This window comes from Epinephelus lanceolatus, chromosome 3 (genome assembly GCF_041903045.1).
Source record: "Epinephelus lanceolatus isolate andai-2023 chromosome 3, ASM4190304v1, whole genome shotgun sequence".
Classification (NCBI taxonomy): Eukaryota; Metazoa; Chordata; class Actinopteri; order Perciformes; family Serranidae; genus Epinephelus; species Epinephelus lanceolatus.
In genome coordinates, this window is record NC_135736.1 from 23042453 (window position 1) to 23054551 (window position 12099).

The 12099-nt window shown below is 39.5% G+C and overlaps 1 protein-coding gene across 1 annotated transcript; it reads right to left on the reverse strand.

Annotated features, from left to right (window-relative positions):
- Nucleotides 1-2467: 2467 nt before the first annotated feature.
- On the reverse strand, nucleotides 2468-11836 carry LOC117254557 (cytochrome P450 3A40-like). The gene is made up of 13 exons (XM_033622907.2): nucleotides 11681-11836; nucleotides 11497-11590; nucleotides 9463-9515; nucleotides 9163-9262; nucleotides 8955-9068; nucleotides 8395-8483; nucleotides 8156-8304; nucleotides 7880-8007; nucleotides 7710-7785; nucleotides 6860-7020; nucleotides 3459-3685; nucleotides 3175-3337; nucleotides 2468-2791 (listed from the first exon to the last, which is right to left on the reverse strand). The coding sequence occupies exons 1-13, from the start codon at nucleotides 11743-11745 to the stop codon at nucleotides 2702-2704; spliced, it is 1509 nt and encodes a 502-aa protein (XP_033478798.1). The 5' UTR covers nucleotides 11746-11836; the 3' UTR covers nucleotides 2468-2701.
- Nucleotides 11837-12099: the final 263 nt, after the last annotated feature.

The window sequence follows — 12099 nt, forward strand, 5'->3', positions numbered from 1 at the left end:
TTTCTCGTATAGGATCTAATATAGCATTTGTATTGCATCTTTTAAACTTGTGTAAACTAACTTGTTTTACACAGGGACCTGGGAAACATAATTTAGTACCTCTTTATACTGTACTCTTGTCTCTTTACAAGAGGCAAATAAGCATTACAATATTTAAAACACGGTTGAGAAGGAAAGAGTCAACTAAAAAAGAATAAAGTGAAGTATAATGAGTAAGACAAAAATATGACACAAGATTATTGGTGCCGTTCTAATGCAGGAACAAGTTTCCTCAATTTTGATTTAAGTGCACAAGAGAAAGTTGCAGGAAATCCACCTCACAAAACGTGATACCAATGTTATTGACATCAGAAGTGTAGCCTACAGTAATGCAGGACACTGAGGGATAACAAATGATGACAGTAAAGTGCTCCTCAACATTGTTGCCATCATGGCTGTAAGTTCTCTTCCCTGAATGCCACATCTGGGCCTGATCTGGGCACCTCGGCCGATAGGCTGCAGTTCATGTCGTCACACCAGGAAACTCGAGGTTGAGATCAGTGCTAGTATCTCGAGATTTATGATCTGCTGTTACTTACGTGGTGTTACTCAGAATTGCAAATGTATTACAGTTTAGTGTCTTTCTTTGTTTGCATGTCTCAGTAAGTTTGAATCTGTGCGTAAGGCTCTGTCAAACAAGCATAATGATAAAACTAAACTGCTAAATCACACAGGTTACAGCCATTGAAACAGATCCAAGGAGATAAGAGTTCATTATGTTGTGGCACAGTTTGGACGCAAATCAAAGTAAATGGAAAAAAAGAGAGGTCACAGATCTGGTGTAAAATCACAGATTTCAGCTATTTCCATCAGATAATCTGTGAAAACTTCTTCAATCCTAGCACCAAGAACATGTGGTGTCTGCAGTGTAGCTGGTTTGCCCACCTCAGAATTTTCTTTTCTTTTCATTCCTGTCTTTTTTTTTTTTTTTATCTCTACCCTCTGTTTATAAACATGGAAAGAACAAGATGGTTGAAAAACATGGATAATGGATTTATGAGGTAGCAGGAGCCCATGGGCAATAAATGAACAAAAACTGAAAACAGACCTTCCACACGAGTGCGCTGTAACATTCAGAAAGACAGACAGACAGACACACGCACACACACACACACACACACACACACACACACACACACACACACACACACACACACACACAGTAATTAGGACAGTCACAGTGGGCTACTTAATGCATTTTATTACTGAAATACCTTGTCAAACACTAACGCACTGCCTGGCTGATATCTAAATAAACCCTCTTTTTTTATTTTAGTCCCATATTTAACACAGGGTGGAAAGAAATTCATGTACACCTGCAAAATATAATGAAAGCCTGAGCAATCAGCCTGTAATAAACATCAGTGCGCCCTTTGGTAAAGCTTCTGTTATCAGCAAAGTGTTGATTTAACTGTATGGTTAAGCCATGAAACAATAGTGGGTGGTGCTGCTGTGTGGTTACAGTATTATGTTTTGAGTTATTTTGTGCACCTGACCTCAGCTCATACCCCAGATTGGGAAAGAAATACTACTACTACTACTACTACTAGTAATCGTAATGCATTTTATTCATAGGTGCCTTTCAGAGCACTCAAGGACACCTTACAAGACATGGTAAAAAAAAACAAAAAAACAAGCAGCAATGTATCCACAGATCATAAAATCAAACAATTCAGTAAGATAGATAGATAGATAGATAGTACTTTATCTATCCCAATCTGTTACAGCAGCAAGTAATCAAACAATATGTGAACATTAGAATATAGAAATATAAAATACGAAAAACAAAAATAAGTAGTACTAACATTTAAAATATACAAGAGAAATATACAGGAATAAATAAAAATAAAGTGCAATAATAAAGTGCAAACAAATGGTTATTAAGCTATAAAGGAGCGACTGTAGAGAGCTGTGAGTGTGTTATATAGCGTTATGGCTTGGGGGAGGAATGTTTTCCTGTGTCGTTCCTTGGGACGGTGAAGCTGTATCAGTCTGTTGGAGAAAGAGCTCCACTGTCTGTCCAGTATGTGGTGAAAAGGGTGGATAGGATTATCCATGATGGATAACAGTTTGTTCAATGTCCTCCTTCTCATCGGTTTAGTCACAGTCTTTTGAGTCTCACTGGCTCCGATGAGATTAATATACAATAAAAGTTACTAAAATGACTAGACAAAATCAGAATTATAAATATGAGGTATAAAATCATCATCATTAATATACGTGTCACCATTAAATCAGACCGAATATGCCAGCTTGAAAAGGTAAGGAAAGGGAAATGTCACTCATGTTCTTCAAAACGTCTTTGTAAGTATCAAAAATGTCTCTGTCTGGCGTCTGGTGTTCAGTCACATTTTGACCATTTGTGGCTCATGTAAGATGCACGTTGCTATAACAGTGATCAGATCACAGACAAGAATGACAGTGCGCATGAGAAAAATCCAAACTATCCTTTATTATTAACACAGGCTTTACAAATCATTCATGTGTCACTCAGTTTTGAATGAAAGCTAAAAAAAGCTTTGACAGGAACAAAAAAGAGAGGTGATCTATTCAGATGTACACACATCTGTACTATTACCATGATGAAAATGGACATAGTGTTTGTTCACAATAGGTCTCTATACAGCATAGTTAAAATGATTGATCCTTTATGTTGATTATTTTAGTTGGAGGGTTCAGAACGTGGCACCAGCTTCAGTTTGATTGGTCGTTTTGGCTGCAGCAGGCCCTGGATGTCCATCTCTAAGGGGATCTGGCAGGAAATTACATGCAAAGAGAAAAGAAGTGATTAAAAAAGAGGTCAAAGATGCATGAAACAAACAGCTGGCAGTATCACAAAGGATAGAAACCTAGAGGGACAGCGTATTTATTGAGTTTGCTATTTTCGTACACACAGTATCAATTGTATTCTTGTTTACAGTGTCAGGTTGTGGCTTTTCATCTTTAAACAGGCAGATCTTTACAACACTCATAACTGGCTATCTTTGGCGTTATATAACCTTCAATATCCAAATCAAACTGGCAATAAATAACAATTTGGACAGGATTACTCATATGCCATAAAAAATGATTACTCATACGCCATAAAAAGAAAGCAATAACAAGCAGTGTAAAGATGAACATCTGTGGTCTCACCTCAGTCTCCTTGCACACTGCGAAGCTGTACCTCTGCAGGATCTCCACCATTGCTAATTTCATCATCACCAGGGCAAATCGCATCCCAATGCAGTTCCTTGGCCCTGCCCCAAAAGGCATGTAGGTGTACGGATCAATACTCTCCTTGTTTTCCTTGCTGAACCTGAGGGCACACACACACAATAATATATCAATAACAGAAATGAGGCGATGACCCGCAGAGCTCAGGTCCTGTCCATGACTGTTTTGGTAAACCTTAACATATAAATCCTTTCTATAGCTACCTCTCAGGTTTGAACTTCTCAGGCTCGGGCCACAGTTCAGGGTCCCGGTGCAGGGGCCATGTGGGTACCATGACAACCATATCTTTTGGAATCACAACACCGTTTATGTCCACAGTCGCCTTGGCCACACGCTCTAAACGTGGGGCTATGGGGTACAATCGGAGAGACTCATTGATGACACTGTCTAGATACTCCATCTGCATCAGAGCCTGGTACTCAGCAGGACCCTACACAAACACATAGACACACAGATACATGACAAAACGACCATTCTGTTATACAGTACAGGCCAAAAGTTCGGACACACCTTTTCATTCAATGCGTTTTCTTTATTTTCATGACTATTTACATTGTAGATTCTCACTGAAGGCATCAAAACTATGAATGAACACATGTGGAGTTATGTACTTAACAAAAAAAGGTGAAATAACTGAAAACATGTTTTATATTCTAGTTTCTTCAAAATAGCCACCCTTTGCTCTGATTACTGCTTTGCACACTCTTGGCATTCTCTCCATGAGCTTCAAGAGGTAGTCACCTGAAATGGTTTCCACTTCACAGGTGTGCCTTATCAGGGTTAATTAGTGGAATTTCTTGCTTTATCAATGGGGTTGGGACCATCAGTTGTGTTGTGCAGAAGTCAGGTTAATACACAGCCGACAGCCCTATTGGACAACTGTTAAAATTCATATTATGGCAAGAACCAATCAGCTAACTAAAGAAAAACGAGTGGCCATCATTACTTTAAGAAATGAAGGTCAGTCAGTCCGGAAAATTGCAAAAACTTTAAATGTGTCCCCAAGTGGAGTCGCAAAAACCATCAAGCACTACAACGAAACTGGCACACATGAGGACCGACCCAGGAAAGGAAGACCAAGAGTCACCTCTGCTTCTGAGGATAAGTTCATCCGAGTCACCAGCCTCAGAAATTGCAAGTTAACAGCAGCTCAGATCAGAGACCAGATGAATGCCACACAGAGTTCTAGCAGCAGACCCATCTCTAGAACAACTGTTAAGAGGAGACTGTGCGAATCAGGCCTTCATGGTCAAATAGCTGCTAGGAAACCACTGCTAAGGAGAGGCAACAAGCAGAAGAGATTTGTTTGGGCCAAGAAACACAAGGAATGGACATTAGACCAGTGGAAATCTGTGCTTTGGTCTGATGAGTCCAAATTTGAGATCTTTGGTTCCAACCACCGTGTCTTTGTGAGACGCAGAAAAGGTGAACGGATGGATTCCACATGCCTGGTTCCCACTGTGAAGCATGGAGGAGGAGGTGTGATGGTGTGGGGGTGTTTTGCTGGTGACACTGTTGGGGATTTATTCAAAATTGAAGGCACACTGAACCAGCATGGCTACCACAGCATCCTGCAGCGACATGCCATCCCATCCGGTTTGCGTTTAGTTGGACGATCATTTATTTTTCCACAGGACAATGACCCCAAACACACCTCCAGGCTGTGTAAGGGCTATTTGACCAAGAAGGAGAGTGATGGAGTGCTGTGGCAGATGACCTGGCCTCCACAGTCACTGGACCTGAACCCAATCGAGATGGTTTGGGGTGAGCTGGACCGCAGAGTGAAGGCAAAGGGGCCAACAAGTGCTAAACACCTCTGGGAACTCCTTCAAGACTGTTGGAAAACCATTTCAGGTGACTACCTCTTGAAGCTCATGGAGAGAATGCCAAGAGTGTGCAAAGCAGTAATCAGAGCAAAGGGTGGCTATTTTGAAGAAACTAGAATATAAAACATGTTTTCAGTTATTTCACCTTTTTTTGTTAAGTACATAACTCCACATGTGTTCATTCATAGTTTTGATGCCTTCAGTGAGAATCTACAATGTAAATAGTCATGAAAATAAAGAAAACGCATTGAATGAGAAGGTGTGTCCAAACTTTTGGCCTGTACTGTATGTTTGTTAAAGGTTTAGATCAGAAGACTGATACCACCCTCATGTCTGTCTGGTGAATATAAGGCTACAGCCTGCAGTCGGTTAGCTTAGCTTAGCATAAAGGCTGGAAATGGGCACATTCCATTTCGATCGACCTTGTTTTTAAAGAATCTCTGAATGTATCCTCAACCAGAAAGATGGCGGCTCTCTCTCGGTTTAGTGTTGTTTGTGTATGTTTTAGCAACGCTTCTGTCCCAGAGCTGTGGCCTCCATTGCTCCACCATAACACACAGGGTGAAACATGCACCATCACTGCTGCTGATACTATTTTATTTTAAAGTTGCACTGACACTTTTTTTGCTATTAACTTTGTGTGTGTGTGTGTGTGTGTGTTTCTAATCGTTCTTACACCGTGGAAGTCAAATGGAATTTCATTGTACATCTTGTGTAATGACAACAAAGATTCATTCAGTCATTCTACACCAATGAGCAGATGGACACAGTGTTAGCGAAAAGCTGGTGAACTTAAATCCGAATTCACAGAAGATACATGTAAGACCACGCAGAGAGTCATTCAAACATATCCAAGTGCATGTTTGCTTATGTGCAGCATGAGAACACGCATTTCAGCGTTAAACAACTAGCAGCTAATGATGCATATTCTCATTAGAGTCAAACCACAGCTGAAAGAAAAGTAAATATCTCACTGAAATTCATCAGGTTGGCAGAAACACAACTTGTTATGACTGTCAATGTTGCTCTGTGCCAGCTGGATGTGTAGATAAGCATGGTAGCCATCAGACTTTGCGATAATAGAGTGGTGAAGGAACGAGTCCTAAAACCCCCAAATTAGTTCACATTTTTGCACTTACAATTCCCTCGTCTTCGAAATCAGTGGGTTATTTTAATTAGTTCTTGGTTAGATGCCTGAAATAAGGTCTGTTTATGAGACTCAGCATTTTGTTCTACAGCATAAAAACATCAGTAAATACCCCACACGTATATTTTGCCTTTACGTGTCTTAAAAAAGACAGTTACTAACAAGTGGCTAAATCAAACTACAGAACGCCATCACACTGAATAAGGATTTACAGCCTTGTTGTGGTGGCAACGATGATGTCATGCGACAGTGGTGTAGTTTGTTTTATAGCCTCATGTTAGCTTTTTACATCTGGCATTAAATTTAAGTTTAAAATAATCATAAAGTGGTGTTCATTTGTGAAGATTATCTTGCTGAACAAAACAGTGTGATAAACATTTGCTGGCCACAGAGCGTATCTTCTGCAATAATCCAAAATTTTGTCATGGAAACCCGGGCGATGCTAACTTCTGTCTTGGCCTACAAATACACATCATCCCTGCAGCACTCTATGTATGCAATCTATGGATTTGTGAAGTTGCTGTGGAGTTCCTCTGCCCCCAAGTGGACAAAAAAAATGCAAACAGCCTTAAATTATTTTTGTGACCTTCCTACCACCTCAAACATTGTCCTCTCCCTTCTCTCAATGTACCTTACTGGGGAAGGTGGAGTCGATCTCCTTCTGCAGCCGTTCCATGATATGAGGGTTAATCGCCAGATTGTAAGCCAAGAAAGTGAGAGAGCTGCTGCTTGTCTCGTAGCCAGCGAAGATGAAAATCATCGCTTGAGAGAGGATCTCGTGATCGTTTAAACCTAGGGAGATAGGAAGGGAAATTATTTAGAATAGCTAAAGTTGTGCTTTTGTGTGTATGTAGATAAGAACAAAACATTTTGAAGCAGCGTTTTGTTATCATGCAGCACAAACCTAACCTCCAAGATGATGTTAGACAAGCCTCATTTCATTTCATTTCTCATATATCACAAAATATGCCGACAATACATATACTGACGGTGCATGAAGGACGTATACATATATATGACAACATACATACTACTATACACATACCACAATACACTAATACCCCTTAGAGGTTTGTGAGTGGTTACAGCTCTGGTTTGCTTTTAGCCAGTATTTGACCTTTGTTGTGAAGGATTTTAAATCTAGAATCAGTTTGATCTCAGTTGGTAATGTGCTCCAGAGTTTACAGCGCTTTATGGAAAACGCGAACTGTCCGAATTCAGATTTACAATATGATATTTTACAAGTGGAATTCATGCTCCTCCTTGTTACTCTATTACTGTCTTCTCTTTGAATAAATCTGGAAAAATGATCTGGAGCTAGACTGCTGATTCATTTGAAAACTAATTTCAGGAGACAAAAGTTAATGAAGCTGTCATAGCTCTAATATGTGACAGTGACGCCACCGGGCAGGTTTTTTGTCCATTATTTTCAGTACCTGATTGTATGAAGATGTAAGGTGTCTGACTGATGTGTGCATCACCTTTTTCCTGCTCCACATTGCTGTGGTCGTTGTTTTTCTGGGAGTCGATCATCAGCTGAAGGAAATCCACTCGACCCTGAAAGAAGACATATATGAGAATAACTTTGATTATTTTTCTGAATCTGCAGATACATGTATTTATTTATATGCACATGCACAGAAACCCATACCTGTTGTTTGCTGTGCTCTCGGTTAGACTTGATCTTCTGCAGTGCGGCGTAAAAGAAGTCCGTGACGGATGCAGGAAAAAAGGAAAACTCTAACTTCTCAAAAATGGGACCCAAGAAGGGGAAGAAAGCTGGAATGAGGTAGAAAGCAACATATTTACCGAGGACACAGGACAGACAGTGACTGTAAACACTCACAGACATTTTTGTTTTTTCCAGCCAGGTGAAGGACAAAATTCTAAGCAGCTGCATTTTACAGGCATAATATGAAGTCTGTACCAACAAGGAGGAAGAGAGGGTTGAACAGGTCAAACTTCAGCATCTTCTTGATGTTAGTGACAAAAGGGTCCGAGGAGTTGTTGAGTGAGTCGATGTCGACGCTGAAGGCCGTGCTGGTTACCACATCCATACTGTAGGGTCCAAAGAACCTACAGAGAAAACAAACACATGAGAGATGACTCATCCTTTCATGCTTAACAGTAGTTGATTCAATGCATTTGCTGGAATAGCGTCCTTACTCCTTCAGCTCCAAGGGCTCATCCTTGTCTGCCTTCTTTTTCATGCTGCTGATCAGGTTAGCAGAGTGGTGTTTCATGATGTCAAACATCTGAGGCACAGAAAAGGACAGATGGACATAAAGACAGGTTGAAATAATGGAGAATAGAACGCACAATACAATAAAATAGCAAAGAGTCCCTGCTGTCTGTGTTTGTGTTTCCTCTAGATCAGTGGTTACCAACCCCGGGGGTCAGCACCCCAAAAATGGGTGCCAGGATAGGGTCCACAAGATGATAAAATGGATAAAGAAAGAAAATAAATATTTCTGTTACACAAAAATACCTTTGTTTTTCTGACTCTTCTCTAATGTTTGCTTTTTTTGTATGAAAAATACTAAATACTTTCACCTCTTTAAGGCTCTAAAGCAGCTTATATGTACACACTGAGACCATATACTGTGATGAGGGCTAAAAGTAAACATTGCATCATCTCAAAGGGCCACAAGGAAAACTGGTCAGGAATGTTTTGTTTAACATGCAATAAAAGGCAGAGATGGTACAGAGCAGGAAAGGGCATGCACCTCTTTCAGCCTTCCTGACGTGAAGGAGGGAGAGAGGACGCTGCGGATCCTCCTCCACTGGTCATCCTCAGCGATGGACACGGCATCGTACAGTGGCCCATTCAGACGGAAGTTCTGTAACAGAGTCAGGAAACACATGCCGACGATGAGGGGACTTCAAGCGACTGCAATGAGTGGTTAGAATGTGTTTTATAGTGAGTGTGCATACTCTGCGATTGGTGAAGAGAGAGTAACACTCCTTTATCAGAACAGTCTTGATCATGGCAGGATCTGTGATGCACAGCACGGGCTGACGGCCATCATAAATGCTTGAAAAAACAAAACAGAATATTAATAGAAGAGTTATAAAACACCAGGTGATATTTTAATGCAGTCACATACAAATCAACCCTGTAGATAGGCATACAACATTTTAAACAGAGACAGACAAGCAGCTCCAAGGACAACAATCAGGTATACATGATATGTATGCAGGAACACACACCCACTGTACAACATGCAGACTTACCCCCAGGTTTTCCCATATTTCTGGAAGCATTCTGCGTCAAAGTTGATGAATCCCTGGGAACAAGAGTAATAATATACAGATTATAAAATCAACACCTTCAAATCTTCAGTCTGCTTTAACATAAAGCAGACATCCTGTATTTGTAGCAAAAAAAAAAATCATGTTTCAATATGTAAATTATTAATAATAACAGTGTTAAATTCCACAGGAGGGACCAAGTCATTGTTTTGCAAATCACAAGTAGGTCTCAAGTTTTTGCACTCAAGTCCCAAGTAACACTGACAAATCCCAGGTCAAGTCTCAAGTCTTAAACTTTGAGTTTCCAGTCCTCAACAAGTCATAATGCTCTCTTGTCTCTTCAGCCAATTTAATTAGGTTTCAACAACAGAGTAATAATAAAGTAAAATAACAAAAATCATTTATTCTTTTCAAAATTGTAATGATCTGTTAAAGCATGCGCGACTGAACTTAAAGGAGTAGAGGTGACATTGTACTTTCATAGCATACAACACTACTGACCACAACAGAATGAATTTGTATGTTTCTGTCCTGACTTGTTTTTATGTCATCTCATATTGGAAAAATGTCTGTAACTTCCTCTTTCAAAATTGGTTTGTGGGGAAGGTATCAAGAATTTACAAGTCAAAAGACTCAAGTCCAAGTGAAGTCTCAAGTCATTGATGTTAAAGTCCAAGTCAAGTTGTAGGTCATTTTTGTTTTTGTGAAGAGTTTTGAGTCATCAACTTTGTAACTCAAGTCTGGCTTGAGTCCAAGTCATGTGACTTGAGTCCACACCTCTGTTTAATTCTGAATGATATAAGAACTAAAGCTGGCGTTGCTACATGGTGCGCGTTAACATGACCAACAGTTTACTCTTCAGGTTACGTCTTCACTTCAAAGCTGATACCAGTCTGTTAAATAGCAGTAAAATAAAACAATTTTAATCACTGACAGATTACAGATAAAAAGAGAATGGGACCTTAAATCACCAAAACGTTATAACACAACTGAGATACTTCCTCTTTTATTTATAAATTTTCATATAAAAACTCAAAGAGACTGTTATAGTTTCCCCTCTCCTAAGAAGTTTAAACCCTTGAAATTAATTCACTTTACTATTTTCTACCAAATACTCCTGTTGTATTTTCTCCTGAAAACAGTCTTTAGCAACATGAGTGGATGATCCTGAGTAAACAGGACATTGTGTCTGAAAAGCAAATATCATTTTTCACAATCACCTCCATTCACCTGTCAATTTACCGAAGTAAAACCCTGTTGAAAAAAGCTGTAAAACTGTGTAACACTTCATCTGTTCAGTGATCTTAACTCTACAACTATGCGTCTTGTGATATACGCACTGTTAAACCCCATGTTTTTTTTTTAAAACTCCGTCATAATTAAGTACAGGGGCATTACATTTTATCAGCAAGCAAAGTTTAGATATTACCAGGGCAGAAAAGACAGATAATGTTACCACTTTGCCAATGTACTTAAAATTCAGATTCATATTGATTTAATCTAGACCACAAATTGTGGTATGGAGTACAAACATAGGACAAGACAGCAATACAAAGGTAAAGAACCAGAAAAGATCATTAGCACCAAATGAGTCATTTAAATAGGGGCAGAAAATTACTCAAGAAGGCACATAGCGTTCTTGGGTTATCTGTCTACAATAATTTCTTATCACTAATCTTCCTATACTTAACAATGTTTGTGTTTCTACAGTCAAACAAAATGTTTATTCACCCCCAGGCAGCTGTCATTACGTAAATTACAATCCTGTTATTCCTTTGCAAACCTTTTTGTTTTCCTGTATTTTAGGAACTCTGCTATTAGAAACTAAGATTACAAATAGCCTGTGCGTTCCTTAATTTTTCACAAAGTAGAAACTTCAAAAATCCTCTTTGAATTCACAATACAAGTCACGTGAGGACATATACCCAAGCCATTACACCCATTATCACCTTGCTAAGGTTGTACACCCTCATATAAATCTATGGTGTAATGCTTCTGACAATTATATTCACCAACCTTTCTGTATGCCAGCATGGTGCCAAAAAAAGGGACTGGTTTGGGACCAGGGATGCCCAATTTCCTAAATGTTCCATATGGCCAGCAGACATACCTGCAAAACAGGAGAAGAGATTTAAAATCACAAGTGCAACACACTTAAACACACTACAGATACCTGGGACAAATATTTTCAGGCACTTACAAAACTATAAGTGTGATGAGAGCCACCAGGAGAGTCCATGTCTCAGCGGAGAACAGGAAGCCCATCTCTGCACGTTTCTACTCTTCTTTCAATGGTAGCGCCAGATCCACTGAATCCTAAAATCACGGACCCAGGGCTTTTATTTCCTGCTGCACAGACCTGTTACGTGAGCAAGAGAAGTGTGTGAGAGTTGAGCCAGTTGCAGGAGGCAGGACCAAGTAGATCATTGACGCAAAGAAACCAAGTAGCATTTATAATCAAGTTTTAATAACGCTGTCATCTATGACTCGGCAGTTTTGTGACCTTAATTATCACATTGCATGTGTTAAGATAGATAGAGCACGTGCAAAGCTCATGATAACATGTTTAAGTAATTGTTTTTTAAATTTACTTTTAGATTATTATTCTTTTATAGCTCC

Bases quoted from the DNA above. Each gene is read 5' to 3' on its own strand.
- LOC117254557 (XM_033622907.2), bottom strand. From the start codon at position 11,745: ATGGGCTTCCTGTTCTCCGCTGAGACATGGACTCTCCTGGTGGCTCTC. The intron at 9,069-9,162 runs GTATGCACACTC...ACTCTGTTACAG, and splicing joins CTCTCTTCACCAATCGCAGA to AACTTCCGTCTGAATGGGCC. The intron at 7,021-7,709 runs GTGATGCACACA...CTATCTCCCTAG, and splicing joins CAATGTGGAGCAGGAAAAAG to GTTTAAACGATCACGAGATC.